The sequence below is a fragment of the Pelobates fuscus genome, chromosome 4 (genome assembly GCF_036172605.1).
Source record: "Pelobates fuscus isolate aPelFus1 chromosome 4, aPelFus1.pri, whole genome shotgun sequence".
Classification (NCBI taxonomy): Eukaryota; Metazoa; Chordata; class Amphibia; order Anura; family Pelobatidae; genus Pelobates; species Pelobates fuscus.
Window position 1 is genome coordinate 242,749,140 of NC_086320.1, and position 20,324 is coordinate 242,769,463.

General features: G+C 43.0%; 1 protein-coding gene across 1 annotated transcript in view; it reads right to left on the reverse strand.

Moving 5' to 3' along the window:
- The window catches only part of LOC134609419 (polycystin-1-like protein 1), a 201,735-nt gene extending 183,083 nt beyond the window's left edge, over positions 1-18,652 (reverse strand). Inside the window, exons 1-2 of the mRNA XM_063453095.1 lie at positions 18,643-18,652; positions 18,134-18,276 (exon numbers count right to left, since the gene is read on the reverse strand). Of these exons, the coding sequence (XP_063309165.1) occupies positions 18,134-18,276; positions 18,643-18,652 (153 nt within the window). The remainder of the gene's footprint in view (positions 1-18,133; positions 18,277-18,642) is intronic.
- Between the last annotated feature and the right edge of the window lie 1,672 nt (positions 18,653-20,324).

Below are 20,324 nucleotides of genomic sequence, written 5' to 3' on the forward strand. Positions count from 1 at the left end.
ATGTTTGAGCGTAAGAAGCCAATGTCACCAAGTCACCCCCTTGCCCAGCGTCTGACAGCTGGCTTGTCCGAACTATTAGCCCGCCAGCTTTTACCATACAATCTGGTTGAGTCTGAGGCGTTCAAAAAATTTGTAGCTATTGGGACACCGCAGTGGAAGGTACCCGGCCGGAATTTCTTTTCACAAAAGGCAATCCCCAACTTGTACTCGATTGTGCAAAAGGAAGTCATGGCATGTCTGGCACACAGTGTTGGGGCAAGGGTCCATCTGACCACTGATACCTGGTCTGCAAAGCATGGTCAGGGCAGGTATATCACCTACACTGCGCATTGGGTAAACCTGCTGACGGCTGACAAGCAAGGAATGCGTGGCATTGCAGAGGAGTTGGTGACACCGCCACGAATTGCAGGCAGTCCTGCTGCCACCTCCTCTACTCCTCCTACTCCATCCTCTTCCATAACCTCCTCGGCTGAGTCCTCTTGTGCTGCTGCGTCTTGCTCCACATCAACGGCACCCCCCCCAAGCTCCCCAGGTACTATTCCACATCCCGGATACGCAGTGTCACGCCGTCTTGGGTTTGACTTGCTTGAAAGCAGAGAGTCACACTGGACAAGCACTCCTGTCCGCCCTGAACGCACAGGTGGAAAAGTGGCTGACTCCACAGCAACTGGATATCGGCAAAGTGGTGTGTGACAACGGAAAAAAATTGATAGCGGCATTGAAGTTGGGCAAGTTGACACATGTGCCGTGCATGGCACATGTGTGTAATCTGATCGTACAACGCTTTGTGCATAAGTACACAGGCTTACAGGACGTCCTGAAGCAGGCCAGGAAGGTGTGTGGCCATTTCAGGCGTTCCTACACGGCCATGGCTCACTTTGCCGATATCCAGCGGCGAAACAACATGCCAGTGAGGCGCTTGATTTGCGACAGCCCTACACGTTGGAATTCAACACTCCTAATGTTCGACCGCCTGCTCCAACAAGAAAAAGCTGTTAATGAATATTTGTATGACCGGGGTGCTAGGACAGCCTCTGGGGAGCTTGGAATTTTTTTGCCACGTTACTGGACGCTCATGCGCAATGCCTGTAGGCTCATGCGTCCTTTTTTTTTTTTTTTTTCAACGTATATTAACATTTTTAGTATACAAATGTAAAAACATATCCCATGCTTTACCCATTTTACAGTACAACTGTACACATGCAACAGAAAATAAATCACTGAAATTCAACAACACAAAGCTTACATGGGCTTTGAGGTGTTTGCCAAAATGCATGTATTTGTAGCCCAGATATAACAGTGGCTATAATTAACCTATGTAAACTTGTCACATCTGGCACACTCATACATTACTAAACACAGAATAGTAGTGAACTAAAAAACAAATTAAAAAATTCTGGTATTTGAAGAATATATTCAAATCATTCGTTTTCTGCCTACATTTTGTCATTCAGTTTTCAATTCAGTACAAATAGATGTTCAGTGAATAAACAGCTTAATATGGGGTTGTTGCTTGCTAAAAACAGACAGTTATGCTTTCTTCAGAAAACAATTATTGAACATTTGAAACTCCCATAGAAAGTATGGCTTTCAACTTACTGAGACAAATTAAAATTTCAGCTTTGATGTTCAGCACATTACATGTATTTTTTTCAATATTTCGCTAAAACATAACAGTTAAAAAAAAAAATAAAAAACGTAAATATAACAAAACTACAACATTTATGCAAAAGGTTGAGGTCCTTGTGGCGAAACCGACCTCGCCACGTGTCCTTGGAGGGGGCTGATTGCCCGCCTCTTGCCTTTGGACTATGGACCAGACTTTATGGGAATGTGATACCCAGATAGCCATACCATGGAGCCTATTCATATAATGAAAGACTATGGGAAAGACTTTAGCTCCGTGGCAATTGTACTGTGTGAGTAGGATCTGCACGCTATTCGGTAGTTTTGTGCGTGCAGATCCCAGCTATCTGGGGATAGGTGAAATGTCTGTGTGTTATGTGTAAATGTGACTTTATGTATTTTAAAGTGTTTTATGTCGTTTTGCAACCATGTGGTTAATGGAGTCTGCCTCTAGTCCTGGATAATTGGATTACTTCTCCAATTAACTCCAGGGCAGAAGGGAGGAAACCAGGGTGCATTGTGGGGATGTTTTTCTGCCAGCCAGAAAGGAACAAAAGATACTTTTAGTAACTTTTGAACCCCTGTTCGGATTCATGCCATTTTTTTAATATGTTGTTCCCCTGAATGGATTGATTGTGGATATGTATTTTTATGTGAATGTGATGTATGGTTTTAAAGTTATGAAAGTTGTGTAAAAGTATATTTTACACTGTATGCATAATGGGATTATGTGTCACACTAAGGGGAGGGGATGTGTGGGAGGTAACATCTATGTCATTGGCTCTTTTATGCCTCCCCCTGGGTGTGGCCTGTATGTGTGAGTTGGAAATAAAAGCCAGGCTGGATGAGCCAGTCCAGAGTTCCTGTTTAACCCTCAAAATAAAGTGTCGTCTCGTTCTTGGGGGGAATTGGATTGTAAGCTGACTGCCAGGAGTGTAAGCGGATTGTATGCTTTTCTTGTTCAGCTGTTCCAGTTCGGAGTGTTCGTGTGGTTCCAGTCGGGAGAACGGTGTTTGCAGTAGCTGCCTGTGCATCTGGAAAGGGGGATATCGCCTAAACTGGGTTTTATCCTCTTGTAAGTGAAACGGTCCGTTACAGTCCTGCAGTAAAATGTTGATCAGATAAGAAGTTAGGTGGTATTATTTGTGAAAGCGGGTAAGAGAAGAGATTGGCTGGGTCAATGGACAATGGATTTACTGCATGAGTAGGGGGCAACATACCATGCCAGCCAGGGTAGGCTGCTTCTGGATACAATGGAAAAGATGGATATGGGAGACCTGCTGGAACAGTATTTGGCACATGGAGAGGTGGCATAATATTAGCACCCTGACTCTCTCCTATAATTACAGAGAATTCTCCTGGGAACTGAAGGCCATTGCTCAAATTTTGGAGCATATTCATGATCTCAGGCATGCCAACTTCCTCTCCTGTATCCTCAGAATTCTGATTCCACTGCTCAAAATTTGGGAAACCTGGAGGAGGGAGCCCTTGCTCGGCCATTTGTCTCTCCTCTCGTTCAACATCTGCTAATATGTCAGAGAAAATATCATCTGGGATATCCAAACCTTCTTTATGTTTCTTGGAAGATTTTTTTGGGATAAGCTGTCCAGGAAGGATGGCTTGGAAGAAGCAAGATCAGAAGCAGAATAGGATGGTTGTCTTCCAAACCTGGACCTCCCAAAGGACGCAATCTTTGAGGGATGGGTTGGCCGGCAGGTAGAGGCACTAGGAACGCCTCCATGCCATGACTTCTGATGATTGCATATCTCAGCTTCCGATTAAGATAAGAATACAGCCGAGCATATGAAACTGCATCACTTGACGTTCTTTGATTCAGTCGGATCACACACATGTCCTTGGTGCACTCTGGCCAGATACGATCCACATATTCCCAAACAGACTCTTGCAAAATGCATCCTTCGGATGTTAACACTTTTGGTAAATCCTGGCAAAGATGACTGCTATAACCAGACTTTAACTTTAAACTGCTTTATAGAGAACATGTGAAGGAATCCCTTCCACACACTTGAGTCTGCTGGATCTGTGAGTCTAGTATCTGGATCATACAATTTCTTGTTCTTCTTTTCAATGCATAAAGAATGTTGATTGCCATTAGTTATATGGTGTTTCCATATTTTCTCTGGTTTCTTGGTAATTACTTATTGGCTTAAGTCAGCATCACCTGGGGGGTTTATCAGCCCTTTGCATATAAGGCAGTCCTGATCTAAAAGGTGGCTCTTGTGTTGGGATGTTGTGTCCCTTTTCTCTGAGATGCAATCCTGCTGAGAATCCTGAGGCTGCCACACAGAATCAGACAGATCCTCTAGGGTCAAGTTCTGATCGGGCACGGTATCAATTTCAATTAACCCCTTGTGTGTCAGCTTTGTCATCTGAATCTGGTATGGCTGTCTTTCCTCTTTCTCGATTAGTTCCAGTGCATGTTTTCTCTTTTGAATTCTCCAGTTGGCCAGCTCCTGTGCAGCCATTTACGTTGCACTCATTAGAACCAAACACTGTGGGGTGATTTCACCAAGGACCACACGACGGAACAGGATCTGATTTTTAGGGTCCTTCAAATTGAAAAGGAGGATCCGGTATTTATTCTTATATCTGCTGTCAGTACACAGGAAAAGTTTAAATATTTCTTGTTCTACGTTCTCTGCAACTCCACGCACCGACTCATCCAATACGTGAAGATCTGGGGTTTCTCTGACTCTCCTCAGTAGTGTATCAAACAGAGTCTGCACTGTGGTAACACAGACATCTTCAGGACATAACTCAACTATTTGCAGATAGGCAGTCTGCAGCTTCTCTTTTTCACCTGTTCTCTTCTTTCTCTTATGCGTTTTCTTGTCTATATGCAGGTGGTCTCTTGCCTTTCTTTTAACCAATTCGTTCCTTCCATATGGTTTCAAAAGATCTCTGGCATCATTACTTTCAACGCAAATAACGTCATCATAGTTAGTCTCCTCATTATTCACCGGGAAGAGAGTGTTTGCACTGACTACCCACAGCATGCTCTTGCCATTGCCTATTCCACCTTCAACGACAGGGTGCAAGTCCCAAGGAGAAGGATCATTCACTTTATTATCTGTCTTTATTTCACAAGTAGTGCCTGGAACATCCTCATGGGTCACTAGATGTAAATCTGGACTAATGTCAACCCCAGGGTCTGGAAAATCATCAATTTGAAATTTTTTCGAATAATCCCAGTGGGCTGCCACATTCTTCCTCCTCTGATTGTATTAAAGTTTGCAGAGATTCACTATGGGGTGGTGTCAAGCATTTTGGAGAACAATTAAGCATCTCCATCCCAATACGTTTCAGATGTCCTATCAGCTCTTCCACCCTATGCGATACTATGGGCAGGCTACCCGTGACGTCATTACTCACGGCCCTATTTCACGCGGACACTCTGTGTCAGTGTGTATCATGGTCTCTGTGGACAGGGTACAGTCTCTATTCTGCTCTGTGTCAGTGTGTATCATGGTCTCTGTGGACAGGGAACAGTCTCTATTCTGCTCTGTGTCAGTGTGTATCAGGGGTTTTGAGGACAGGTGTCAATCCATATCTGCCAAGTGACCCTATGTAGGGGGAACAGTCCCTATTCTGCTCTGTGTCAGTGTGTATCATGGTCTCTGTGGACGGTGAACAGTCTCTATTCTGCTCTGTGTCAGTGTGTATCATGGTCTCTGTGGACAGGGAACAGTCTCTATTCTGCTCTGTGTCAGTGTGTATCATGGTCTCTGTGGACAGGGAACAGTCTCTATTCTGCTCTGTGTCAGTGTGTATCATGGTCTCTGTGGACAGGGAACAGTCTCTATTCTGCTCTGTGTCAGTGTGTATCAGGGGTTTTGAGGACAGGTGTCAATCCATATCTGCCAAGTGACCCTATGTAGGGGGAACAGTCCCTATTCTGCTCTGTGTCAGTGTGTATCAGGGGTTTTGAGGACAGGTGTCAATCCATATCTGCCAAGTGACCCTATGTAGGGGGAACAGTCCCTATTCTGCTCTGTGTCAGTGTGTATCAGGGGTTTTGAGGACAGGTGTCAATCCATATCTGCCAAGTGACCCTATGTAGGGGGAACAGTCCCTATTCTGCTCTGTGTCAGTGTGTATCATGGTCTCTGTGGACGGAGAACAGTCTCTATTCTGCTCTGTGTCAGTGTGTATCAGGGGTTTTGAGGACAGGTGTCAATCCATATCTGCCAAGTGACCCTATGTAGGGGGAACAGTCTCTATTCTGCTCTGTGTCAGTGTGTATCATGGTCTCTGTGGACAGGGAACAGTCTCTATTCTGCTCTGTGTCAGTGTGTATCAGGGGTTTTGAGGACAGGTGTCAATCCATATCTGCCAAGTGACCCTATGTAGGGGGAACAGTCCCTATTCTGCTCTGTGTCAGTGTGTATCAGGGGTTTTGAGGACAGGTGTCAATCCATATCTGCCAAGTGACCCTATGTAGGGGGAACAGTCCCTATTCTGCTCTGTGTCAGTGTGTATCAGGGGTTTTGAGGACAGGTGTCAATCCATATCTGCCAAGTGACCCTATGTAGGGGGAACAGTCCCTATTCTGCTCTGTGTCAGTGTGTATCATGGTCTCTGTGGACGGAGAACAGTCTCTATTCTGCTCTGTGTCAGTGTGTATCAGGGGTTTTGAGGACAGGTGTCAATCCATATCTGCCAAGTGACCCTATGTAGGGGGAACAGTCCCTATTCTGCTCTGTGTCAGTGTGTATCATGGTCTCTGTGGACGGTGAACAGTCTCTATTCTGCTCTGTGTCAGTGTGTATCATGGTCTCTGTGGACAGGGAACAGTCTCTATTCTGCTCTGTGTCAGTGTGTATCAGGGGTTTTGAGGACAGGTGTCAATCCATATCTGCCAAGTGACCCTATGTAGGGGGAACAGTCCCTATTCTGCTCTGTGTCAGTGTGTATCAGGGGTTTTGAGGACAGGTGTCAATCCATATCTGCCAAGTGACCCTATGTAGGGGGAACAGTCCCTATTCTGCTCTGTGTCAGTGTGTATCAGGGGTTTTGAGGACAGGTGTCAATCCATATCTGCCAAGTGACCCTATGTAGGGGGAACAGTCCCTATTCTGCTCTGTGTCAGTGTGTATCATGGTCTCTGTGGACGGAGAACAGTCTCTATTCTGCTCTGTGTCAGTGTGTATCAGGGGTTTTGAGGACAGGTGTCAATCCATATCTGCCAAGTGACCCTATGTAGGGGGAACAGTCTCTATTCTGCTCTGTGTCAGTGTGTATCATGGTCTCTGTGGACAGGGAACAGTCTCTAATCTGCTCTGTGTCTGTTGTAAAACTGACAAGTTAACAGGTTGTACCCAGGGTCTGTATGTGTATGTGTATGTAAGAGTATATAGTTTACTTGTTTTGGTTTTTATCTTACAATGATGCAAAGTTGAAGAAAGCAGCAAGTTATACTAGGGGGTTATATAGCTATATATTTACCCAATTTATTTCTTTGTATTATGTAATATCGCTAAGCAGACAAGATAATGTGATGCACCGCGCTCAACTCTTTGAGCAATAAGATGTTGGGAGCTATTCCTATTTTTATCCCCATTTGTATTTTCTCAATTATTTGGAAGAAAAATATTAGATAATTTAGATAATTGTTAGCGATGTAAATCACTAAAAAGCAGGCGTTAGGATTAATAGACATTAAAAGCAATAAATAACAATGTTAGATTAAATAGATTAAAGGCTCAGGAACGGGACCGTTCCACACATCCCCTCTTAGGGACGCTTATTGGAATGTTTCCCAATGCGACCCCAAAATTATTCTCAAATTTGAGAATTACTGTAAATATTTTAGTTTTTTCTATTTCTTTTTATTTTTCTTCCCCACTTAATTTTTTTTTTGTTTGTTCTTTTTAATTCATTTTTTAGTTTTTAATAGATTTCTTATTAGGTCTATGAGGGCAATGAATCTGTGCATTAAAAGGGAGATAAAGGAAGGAAAGAGAGAAAAGGGAAATGCGTGGGGAAAGAGAGGAGAAGGAAAAGAAAAGAAAGAAAGAAAAAAAAAGAAAAGAAAGATAAATCTCCTTGTCAAATTAAACATAAAATAACCTACATTCACAGATATGCCTGGCTATTACAAGTTAAAGCTAACAATTATTTTTTTCTTAATTTGGCTCAATATATCAATTGTATGTCTATGAATGTCAATGGGTTAAATAGCCCGTTTAAGAGACGAGCAGCACTACAGGAGATAAATAACTCTAAAGCATCAATAATATGCTTTCAAGAAACACATTTTTGTATAAGGAACCCTCCTACCTTTAAACCCATTAACTACCCACAGATTTACCATGCTTTCTCACCTCATAAATCAAAAGGGGTCTCTATAATGTTCCATCAGGATTGGATATTTAAACAGGATTTAATATATAGGGACAAGCTAGGGAGGCTACTAGTTGTGGTAGGAAACTTAAATGGAATACAATTAACAGTTGCCTCAATATATGCCCCTAATAAGTTACAAATTTCTTTTTTGAGTAGAGCATTTTCTAAAATCATAACTCTTCGCAAAGGTCATACTATAATATGCAGTGATTTTAACTGCATATTGGATCCAAACATGGACATAAAGAGGAGTAATGGTAAACATCCGTTACACCAGACCACCCTCCTGAGTACAACATTTTCTAAACTCATTAATTTGTGTGATCTATATGATACATGGTGCAGCTTATACCCAAACGATAAAGATTACACCTTTTTTTTCAAATGCACATAGCACTTACTCTCGTATAGACATGTGTCTAGTGGAACAATTAACATTAATGAATGTCTCTGAGATAAAAATAGGGACTAGGGTTTGGTCTGATCATGCACCGGTTGTCACCACTTTTAGAACACAATTCACAGTAAGGGGTAGAAGCACATGGCGCCTTAATGAATCTCTCTTAAATCAAACAAACGTAGTCTCCCAAATAAGTACGGCAATTAGGTCTTTTTATAATGACCATCTCTTTGATACTTCAAGCACTGTAATAAAATGGATGACACTTAAAGCAGTCCTAAGAGGGTTATTTATTCAAGCAGGCTCAATACAGAAAAGAAAGATATTGGCAGATAAAGAAAGAACAAACTTAGTGAATTAGATAAAGCAAATAAATTGAACCCCACTAAAATAATATCTAAACAGATAGCTAAAATTAAACAAGAAATACAAGAGATGTCCATAAATATAATAGAGAGACAATAAAGGAAACTAAAACAGACACATTACTCGCAGGGCAATAAGGCTGGTAAATTATTAGCAAGCAAATTAAAGTCTCAATATCTACAGACTAAAATTCCATTCTTGATGGATTCAAACGGCATAAAATTGTACAATCCGCAAGATGTAGTGGAGGAGTTGGGCTCCTTTTACCAAAAATTATATAATTTAAGGCTGGATATAAATACATACCAGCCTTCAAAAGATGAAATATCTACTTTTCTTAACGAGGTTAATTTGCCTAGATTAACTACTCAACAATGTAATGTTCTTTCTGAACAGTTTTCTGAAGATGAAGTAAGAAAGGCGATATATACACTTTCTAAAAATAAAGCTCCGGGCCCAGATGGGTTTTCAAATAATTTCTATGTAATTTTTGAAGCTCAACTTACACCACATCTTGCAAATGTATTTAATTATTTTAAGGTAGCTGGGTCTTTACCGGAAGAAATGCTTTTGGCCCATATTATTACTTTACCCAAACCAGGTAAAGTGCCCAATGAATGTGTTAATTTAAGACCGATTTCTCTACTAAATACAGACAAAAATATATGCAAAAATTTTGGCTACACAAATAAAACCTATGTTAGCAGATTTGATTTCACCGGAGCAATCAGGGTTTGTACTGTCAAGAGAACCAGGAGACAATACCCGCCATTTTTTAAATGTAATCACTTGGGCACAAGTCAGCAAACAGAAGGGTTTATTATTAGCCCTCGACGCAGAGAAAGCGTTTGATCGACTAAACTGGTCTTATGTGCAGGAAGTATTGCTAAGAATGCAGTTCCCCCTAGCTTTTTTGAATAATATAAGGGTTCTTTATTCTAATCCTGTGGCCAAAATATATAACTACGGATTTTTGTCCAGATCATTTCAAATTACAAATGGATCCAGACAAGGATGCCCACTATCCCCACTGATTTTCATTTTGTGCATGGAACCCCTAGTAAGACATATTAAAGCCTAGAAAGGAATTAAGGGTTTAAATACCCCAATAGGGGATTTAAAAATCGCTCGTTTTGCGGATGATGTCCTATTATTTTGGATCCAGAATCATCAATACCTCAATTATTGAGCATGCTTGAAAGATATGGCCAATTGTCATATTATAAAAATAATTCAAAAAAATTGCAGGCATTGGTATTAGGGCTCTCAACAGCTACTACACAACGCTTAAAATCACTATACCTATTTGACTGGCGCAAAACATCCATATCCTATTTAGGTATCAAACTTCCCATAACACAAACGCAGATAATAAAAGAAAACCATCTACCATTAATACATAAATTAGACCACCAACTCAAAAAATGGGAAAATAAAGAAATATCCTGGTTGGGTCGTATACAAACAATAAAAATGATGATTTTGCCCCATATTCTATATCTTTTTCGGACATTACCAATTACCATTCCAAATACCATACTTCGGAAGTTCCAGGCACTTATCAATGCACATATCTGGAAAAGGAAACCCCCACGAATCGCACGAGACCAGCTTTGGCCCCGATTTGCGAAAGGTGGTTTAGGTGTTCCAAATGTTAAAACTTATTATAAGGCTACACTACTTGCTCAAGGTCTTTCAATACTTGAAAGGGTTTCTCCTCCGTTATGGCTGGCACTAGAAAGTGCACGTTTTTTACAAGGCTCATTATCGCTCGCACTATGGTCTGGGAGTATAGTACCTAATAAGGCAACAGAGTTGTTCCCAACTACAAAAACTCTTCTCCATATATGGAGAGAGTCAATTCTTAAACTTTCAGTAGGACAAGATTTATTATTTGTTGCACCCCTGCAGACTCTGACTGTTTTTACGCCAGATCTGCAGCTGGAACCTTGGACACAGCTAGGCGTATGCCATATACAGTGCCCCAAATTTGAAGTAGGAGGACCAACCAAGCATCTTTTCCATCTCCCGGTTCCTAAAATCGATGCCATATACACGTCCCCTGATAGGGCGCCAGCTCGTTATTCTCTTGGGCGCCAGCTCGTTATTCTCTTTTTCACTTCACTAGGGACACTTTACTGCACTATGGGCACTTAGACCCACTCTTTGTCTTGCACAGTGTTATTCCTAGCCAGCATCTGTGATGGGAAATCAGGCAGTCATCTAAACGTTTAGATTGAGCTTTAGCTTAGAACACCCTTGAAGGTGTTTAAGGAGACTAGGGCTAGTTTAGAGGATTCTTCTTAGACCTCTCTGTGTCTTTATAGCCCTTCTACCTATCCAGCATTTCTTGAAACTAGCTAAGAGAAAGGGTGGCTGTGTGTATGTGATACATTTAACTTTATATCACCTTATTGACACTTTTTATGACAGCATCACTCCGGTCTCCATACTCTCTGCCTATACCCATCTATTTAGAGGGAATTTCCTTGCCCCTGGCAATATTATATAATAGGTAATGGTATTACCATTATTACACAATTAGCCACTATAGGGGAATGAGTATAGTATCCCTTTGTTATTTATAAATGATACAATAAAGACTTTTGTCCATTACTCAATTTACTTTAACAAAGGGTACTAACCACGGTATTAGGAAGCATTACTCTGCTTTCCCTTTCTCCCTCTATTATACACCTATGCTCACTAGGATTTGTAGGTATCACTTTATTATAGTTGTCTAACCTTTTCCTATGCCAGTTTTAGATCTCCTTCTTGGGAGATTTTTTTCTTTTTTCAGTTTATTAGCATACCTGGGTACAAGCCCTCGGTGGGGCTGGCACCACCACCTGACCACATTTCCTCGTTTCTTCCACTCATACCGCTTTTTCCATCTTTGAAGGGGTTTGGCGAAACAAGGAAATAGTCCTCTACTCGTAACAGGGATTAAACTGATAAGAATAGTACTACTTAACACACCTTATAATAACGCAGAGAGAGGCAACAAAGAGAGAGGAGTCTGAAGAAGAGGAGTCAGAGGAGGAAGGTGGCTTTGAGGTGGTGGAAGACCAAACACAGCAGGCATCCCAGGGGTCTTGTTTTCACCTTTCGGGGACCCTTGGTGTTGTATGTGACTGGGTGGAGAAAGAGACCTTCAATGACATCAGTGAGGACAAGGAACGGGACATGGCTAGCTTGGTATCCAACCTTGTGCAAATGGGGAGTTTGCGGTTGTGCAAATGGACTGTTTGCGGTTGTTTGCGGTGCGTTAAACGGGGAGTTTGGTCTGTCACTGTGAAGCGGGCGTAACCCTTACACTACCTGATCGATACAACATCATACCTGATGTTTTAAAGCACAATATTCCAAACAATTTAGGAATGTTAGGTGATTTATGCCTTTTATGTATTAAAACCAGACTCTGCATCAACTGTGTAATTTTCCATGGGAGTTTTGCCATGGATCCCCCTCCGGCATGCCACAGTCCAGATGTTAGTCCCCTTGAAACAACTTTTCCATCACTATTGTGGCCAGAAAGAGTCCCTGTGGGTTTTAAAATTCGCCTGCATATTTAAGTCTATGGCGGTTCGCCCGGTTCGCCCGTTCGCGAACATTTGCGGAAGTTCGCGTTCGCCGTTCGCGAAAGGAACATTTTATGCTCACAACATCACTATTTGTAAGTTATTTACTGCTCCCCATGACTTAGTATCTAGCCTATTTAGTGCATTCACGTGAGAGCTAACAAACTCATTGACTATTTGCGGAAGTTCGCGTTCGCCGTTCGCGAACCGAAAATTTTATGTTCGCGACATCACTATTGAGGAGTCGGTGACCATGGCGGTGTAGGTGGAAGCAGCGGTGGAGGAGGAGGAGGTAGCCGACACTTTTTTTTATTTGTTTGTTTTATTTTTTTTATTTATTTATTAATTTTTTATTGTGGTAGACCCCAAAATATTGGGACATATAAAAAAAAAAAAAAAAAAGAATAAGTGCACTTAGTATAACAATGGCTGGGTGAGGCCGGTATAAGTGTCTATTCTGCACAAGGTACAGACAAGTCTAGTGGGATCTATGCCTGGTTCATTTTAATAAACGTGAGCTTGTCCACGTTGGCTGTGGACAGGCGGCTGCACTTGTCGGTGATAACGCCCCCTGCCGTGCTAAACACACGTTCAGACAATACACTGGCTGCAGGGCAGGCCAGACCCTCCAAGGCATAAAGGCCAAGCACAGGCCATGATCCCAATTGGAGACCCAGAAGTTAAATGGGGCAGACCCATCAGTCAGTACGTGTAGGCGCGTGCACCTGTACTGTTCCACCATGTTGCTGAAATGCTGCCTCCTGCTAAGACGTTCCATATCAGATGGTGGTGCTGGTTGTGGCGTGCTGACAAAGCTTTTCCACATTTCGGCCATGCCTTCTGAGGTGCTGGCGGTGCCCCAGCTTCTTTGGTGACCTCTTCCTCCTCCTCTGCCTTCGCCTTGTGCTTCTACTGAGCCCCCGGTGTCAGTTGGGAATGCCATCAGCAGCGCGTCTACCAGTGTGCGCTTGTAGCGTAGTCTTCCGATCACGCTCCAGTGAGGGAATTAAGGACAGCACGTTGTTCTTGTAACGGGTGGTCACCCAGTAATCAGCACAAGTTAGAATGTGGGTAACTCGGCAGTTGTTGCACAGGCACTGCAGCATGTAGTCGCTCATGTGTGCCAGGCTGCCCAGAGGCAAGGACAAGCTGTCCTCTGTGGGAGGTGTATCGTCTGTGTCCTCCGTATCCCCCAGCCATGCTCCAGTGATGCCCACAAGCTGCGTTGGGTGCCACCCTGCTGTGAACACAGTTCCTCCTCCTCCAACTCATCATCCTCCTCCTCATCCTCCAGAACTGTGCCCTGACTGGACAATTGTGTACCTGGCCTATGCTGGTGCAGGAACCCACCCTCCAAGCCACTTGTGAATGACTGACCTGATAACCATAGAAATGACCCCTCTTCCTCCTGTGCAACATCCTCTTCCATCATCGCCCGAAGTGTTTTTTTAAGGAGACACAGAAGCGGGACAGTAATGCTGAGAACGGCATCATTCGCACTGGCCATGTTGGTGTAGTACTTGAAACAGTGCAAAATGGCACACAGGTCTCGCATGGAGGCCCACTCATTGGTGGTTAAGTGGTGCTATTCCGCAGAGCGACTGACCCGTGCGTGCTGCATCTAAAACTCCACTATCGCCTGCTGCTGCTCGCACAGTCTCTCCATCATGTGCAAGGTGGAGTTCCATCATGTGGGCACGTCGCATATGAGGCGGTGAGCGGTTATGCAGCTCTGTGGCAGCTCTGATATGTCTGGGTAGTTTTTCAGGAATTTCTGCACCACCAAATTCAGCACTTGCGCCAGGCAAGGGATGTGCGGAAAATCGGCTAGGCCCAGAGCTGCTACGAGATTTCGCCCATTATCGCACACCACCAGGAGGGGCTTGAGGCTCAGTGGCAACAACCACTCATCGGTCTGCTGTTCCATGCCCATCCACAGCTCCTGCACGGTGTGTGGTTTTTCCCCCAAACATATGAGTTTTAAAACAGCCTGCTGTCATTTCCCCCTGGCTGTGCTGAAGTTGGTGGTGAAGGTGTTACGCTGCCTGGATGAGGTGGTGGTAGAGGAGGAGGAAGTGGAGTAGGAGGCAACAGGAGGCAAAGACAAATGCCCTGCAATCCTCGGTGGCGGAAGGACATGCACCAAACTGCTATCTGCCTCAGGCCCAGCCGCCACTACATTTGCCCAGTGTGCAGTTAGGGAGATATAGCATCCCTGACCGTGCTTACTGATCCACGTATCTATGGTTATGTGGACCTTGCCACAGATGGAGTTGCGCAGTGCACACCTGATTTTGTCCGCCAATTGGTTGTGCAGAGAAGGGATGGCTCACCTGGAAAAGTAGTGGCAGCGGGGAACCACGTACTGTGGGACAGCAACTGCCATCAGGTTTTTAAACTGTCTGTCTCCACCAGACGGAATGACAGCATTTCAAAGGCCAGGAATTTTGAAATGCTGGCATTCAGGGCCAGGGATCGCGGGTGGGTAGGGCCATACTTCCTCTCTCTCTCCAGTGTTTGGGAGATGGACAGCTGAACGCATCCATGGGACAGTGTGGAGATGCTTGGGGATGGTGGCGGACGTGGTGACATTGCTGCCACATCCTCTGTTTGCGGGGTGGCAGGCGCCACTGTCACTCCAGAGGTGGAGGAAGAGGCAGAGACAGCAGCAGAAGAGGAAGCAGGAGGAGCCTGAGACCTTTCTTGGTTTTTGAGGTGCTTACTCCACTGCAGCTCGTGCTTTGCATGTAGATGCCTGGTCATGCAGGTTGTGCTCAGGTTTAGCACATTTATGCCTCGCTTCAGGCTCTGATTGCACAGTGTGCAAACCACTTGTGTCTTGTCGTCAGCACATTGTCTGAAGTACTGCCACGCCAGGGAACTCCTTGGAGCTGGCTATGGTGTGCTCATCCCTGGGGGCGGTGGGCAGTAGCAGGTGTACCGTGTAGGGGACGGCTGCTCCGCTTTTGCACCTTGCTCCCTCTTATGCTGTGCTGGTGCCTCTGTGCGACCACCACCTCTTCCTCCAAACTTGACACGTCACTCGTATGACCTTCATTCCATGTGGGGTGTAGGACTTCATCATCCTCCACATCTTCTTCCACCCACTCCTCAACCCTGCCCTTCCTTGCCGGTCTGCACCCTGCCGAAAGCCACAGCAGTTGGCACCTGTGTTTCTTCATCATCAGAGACGTGATGCGGTGGTCCTTGCATGGCCATATATATATATATATATATATATACACACACACACATATATAATATATATATATATATATACACACACACACATATATATAATAATTCTGCATATATATTTATTTGGTATTAATTACTATTTGCTGGACCTGCCTGACAACCCAGGCCGAAAGTCCAGGGAATTTAATTTGCTAGCACTATATTTAACCCTGTAACATTCCAAGACACCATAAATCCTGTACATGGGGGGTACTGTTGTACTCGGATGATTTCACAAATATTAGTGTTTCAAAACAGTAAAATGCATTACAATGATGATATCGTCAGTGAAAGTGAATTTACCTGACACATAAGTGGTTGTGCAGCAGTGCACTCAATCTCTTCCACTTCTGGGGCAGGGCTAGGTGGATGACCCATGAAAACCCCCCCAGCAGAGTCATCAAAAAGCATAAGAGACTGCTGCATGACTTGTGGCTCAGACTGCTTGGGTGATCTGCAAGGTGGTGAGGTGATAGACAGATGGCCATGGGCTGCAGGTGCCAACTCTGAGCTTTCAGAAGGGGACCGGGTGGGAGACAATGTGCAGGAACTAGAGGCACTGTCAACCATCCAATCTACTATCGCCTGTACTTATTCTGGCCCCACCATTCGTAGAGTGGTATTAGGGCCTACCATATAACGCTGAAGGTTCTGTTGCATACTCGCACATGAGGAAAGTGTTTCACTTGTGTGTGTAGCTGGTACAGATCGACCACGTCCTCTCCTTGCAACAGGAGCTCCACCAACACCAGCAGCACAATGAACAGGGCCATGTCCCTTATTTGACGCTCTACTCATTCTTTGCGTTCCCCCACCAAACTAACATGTTTTATGTCAGGCGACAATGTAACCGCCAATAGTCAACATTTTTTTTTGTTTATTGGACTGCAAGAAATGCACCGCAGGCCGCAAATGTACTATTTAGCACAAAAACAATTAGAATTTTTACAACTGCACTGTAACCGCAGTATTTGAGGCTTCTATTTGACTATCAGATATGAAGAGCATGCCCCAAATTTACTATTTAGCAGATTAGCACCCAGAAAATAGGAATGTTTACAATTTCGCTGTAACCGCACTATTTGACGCTTCTATTTGACTCTCAGATATGAAGAGCACGCCCCAAATTTACTACTTAGCAGATTAGCACCAAAACAATTAGAATTTTTACAATTGCGCACTATTTGACGCTTCTATTTGACTCTCAGATATGAAGAGCACGACCCAAATTTACTATTTAGCAGTTTAGCACCAAAACAATTAGAATGTTTACAATTGAACGGTAACCGGACTATTTGACCCTTCTATTTGACTCTCAGATATGAAGAACATTCCCCAAATTTACTATTTAGCAGATTAGCACGCAGAAAATAAGAATGTTTACAATTGCGCTGTAACCACATTATTTGACACTTCTATTTGACTCTCCGATATGAAGAACACGCCCCAAATTTACTATTTAGCAGTTTAGCACCAAAACAATTAGAATTTTTACAACTGCTCTATAACCGCAGTATTTGACGCTTCTATTTGATTCTCAGATATGAAGTGCACCCCACTAATGTACTTTTTAGCACCCCACTAATGTACTTTTTAGAAGCCCAAAAATTTTAATTTTTAAAACTGCAATGTGACAGCAGTATTTGACGCTTCTATTTGACTCTCAGATATGAAGTGCACACCCCAAATGTACTATTTAGCACCCAAAAAAATTAAATTTTTAAAACTTTGATGTAACCGCAGTATTTGACGCTTCTATTTGACTCTCATATATAAAGTGCACCCCACTAATGCAATAGTTTGCAGAATTATTTCCTAATCTGTCCCTGAAAGTGGCAGCATCCTCTCCCTACACTAATAAGAGCTCATGTGCGTGCGGCGCTACGTGACTCCAGCTTATATATAGAGCCTGGGTCACATGCTGCACTGGCCAATCGCAGCCATGCCATCAGTAGGCATGGCTGTGATGGCTTCTAAGGGCACACCAGTCAAACGCTTGTTGATTGGCTACCCTGTAGCCTTTAAAAACGCACCATTAAATCGCTGAACACCGAACTCCAACCCGAACATACAGTGATATGTCCGTGTTCGGGTCCGGGGTCCAAAAAACGTAACGTTCGGTACGAACCCGAACTTTCCGGTTCAGGTTTGCTCAACTCTAGTATTAAATAATTATAAATAATATATATATATATATATATATATACATATATTTCATATTAAATATATATATATATATATATATATATATATATGTGTGTGTGTGTGTGTAGAATGTGTGTGTGTGTGTGTTTAATATGTGTGTTTATGTATGTGTATATATATATATATACATATATACATACACACATATCATGTGTGTGTATATAATAAGTGTGTGTGTGTGTATATGTATATGTATATAAAATGAATTACCTGTTAAATAGATGTAACTTTGAACAACTTTGAGACAAAATACTATAAAACTACTTAGACAATATATATGTAGGCAAACTTATCATTTATGTTAAAGTACTTTGGAATAAAAAAAAATGACTAGTCAAAAAAACCAACTTACCTGTTTGCCTGAAGAACAGAATATACTGAAAACTGTATATACCTCAAGACCTTCTCTAGGCTGCACTTGACATGTTATACTCTTTGGAATTTCATTGACTTTAAAATATATTTGTGATTTTCCAAATGTGTTTCCATGGGACACTAAGAAAAATGAAGAAATTAAATTTGTTACAGACAAAACATGTATTATGTTTATCCAAACCACTAATGGTTAACATTGATATCTAATGGGTTTGCAAACTGTATTAAAGATTGGAGGATCCATTTAAAAAACATGAGCATTGATATAAAGTTGTTCCAACTTTCCCCTTTGCAGCTAAAACAGCGGACATTCTCTAACTTTTGTGAGTTCAGACACTGATGTTAAACAAAAAGGTGTGGCTTGCAAAATGCATTCCTATTCATCTTAAATTTGTATAGGTCAGGAGTCTACAACCTGCAGGCCATTTGAGTACCTCATCAAACTATGGACCTTAATGTCCAATGTCGCGTTTCACAGAAAGTTACCATTTTTCATATCACCAGTAAACCGTATCTTCAGCAAACCACGTTATCACACATCCGTAGAAGGTACTGCCTCCCAGTAGCAGTACAGCATACTTGTGATATTCAGTGCCTTACCTACCTTAAACAGACTTCTGCATATACTGGTGGAAGGTGAAGTGTGAATCTGTCCTTATTTTATTTGTGGTTGTTGCTGCTGAAAAAAGTGTATACTACTTTGGTCATTCTATGCATCTGTAAAAGATGTTTGGAGGAGTTAGCTTACATGTTATGAGCAGTACTATATATTTTCCCTATTTGTGTATGATTTTTCTCCCTCCATTTACTTTTCATTTTACTGTGTTCCTGATTACACAATTATGTTTTTTTATTTTATCCTTTTTATCTATGTGTATTAGTGTATATTCTAGCAATTAAGATTGTGAGGTATATTGAGTATCACATGTAATTTAAAATACAGAGTGCATTACATAACTTACACGGATTAGCCACAACATTATAACCGCTGAAGGGTGAAATGAATAACATTGATTATATTGCTACAATGGTACCTGTCAAGGGGTGAGGAATGCAACAAGTGAACAGTCGGTTCTTAAATTTATTGTGTAAGCAGTAGGACAATTTGGCAGGCGAAAAGATCTGAGTGTCTTTGACATGGGTTAAATAGTGATGGCTATAGAACTTGGTCAGAGCATCTCTGTGGCAGAACCATTTGTTTGGGGGCTTATTAATATCCTGTGTGTGTTTTTCCTTTACCCTTCTTCTGTTGAACCTGCTCCTCGTTCCGGAGCACTCCTACGAAAGGAACCCCTGCGACTCCCGAACGGGGACCACCCCGACATCCCATTTAGAACGCTAGTGGAACATTCTCACCTCTAGCGTAGTTGCAAAACCGCAAGGGAAGCAATTCACGCGTGCTCCCTTGGGTGGCCGCCATTTTGTACAGACGAACGCCAGCCAGGGGGAGCATTCGTGGATTGCTTCCAACTCGTTCGTATTCCGAATGAGGTGTACCACACCGCCCCATCAGAACGTTCCCACCAATTAATTAGAACGTTCGCACTGGCAACATAAGTGTAAAACTGCAAGGGAAATAATTAATGAGTACCTCAAAAGTAGACGCTTCCCTTGCAGGTTTAAGCACAGGGATCTCACGAACGGAGATTGCCCAGAGAATGTGCCAGAGGTTTGGTGGGGACACTTTTTGGGCACTGGCTAGTTTGGTGGGCTTTTCTGTGCCTGGGAGACAAACAGACAGTCCATTTTCCCATGCTTTGGCTCCCAGACACAGAGGCTCTGGGGATGAAGAGCTCCCTGTCATCCTGGGTGGGAAACCCCTCGCCTGAGTGTTGGACCTTCCATAATTGGGAGACAAAGGGACAGCGACCCCTGTTCCTGTGCTTGGGCTCCCTGGTGTAGAGGATCCTGGGATAGACCGCTTGAATGGGGCTATGCATAAAAGCCGTGTGTGGCTCAATAAAATTGTGTTGTACCTCCACAACTGTGTGTCATCCAGTTACCTGGGGAAGGGGGGAGAGAAATGGGTATCTGTACATTACTATAAGTGGTTCCTGAGGGGTTGAAGGAAGGTATTAGCGGAGGTAAACAGTCGTGTTACCTGGGGCCCGTTACAATCACCAAACAGGCAAGTCTTGAGGGGTGTTTCCAGTATGCAGTGGTTAGTA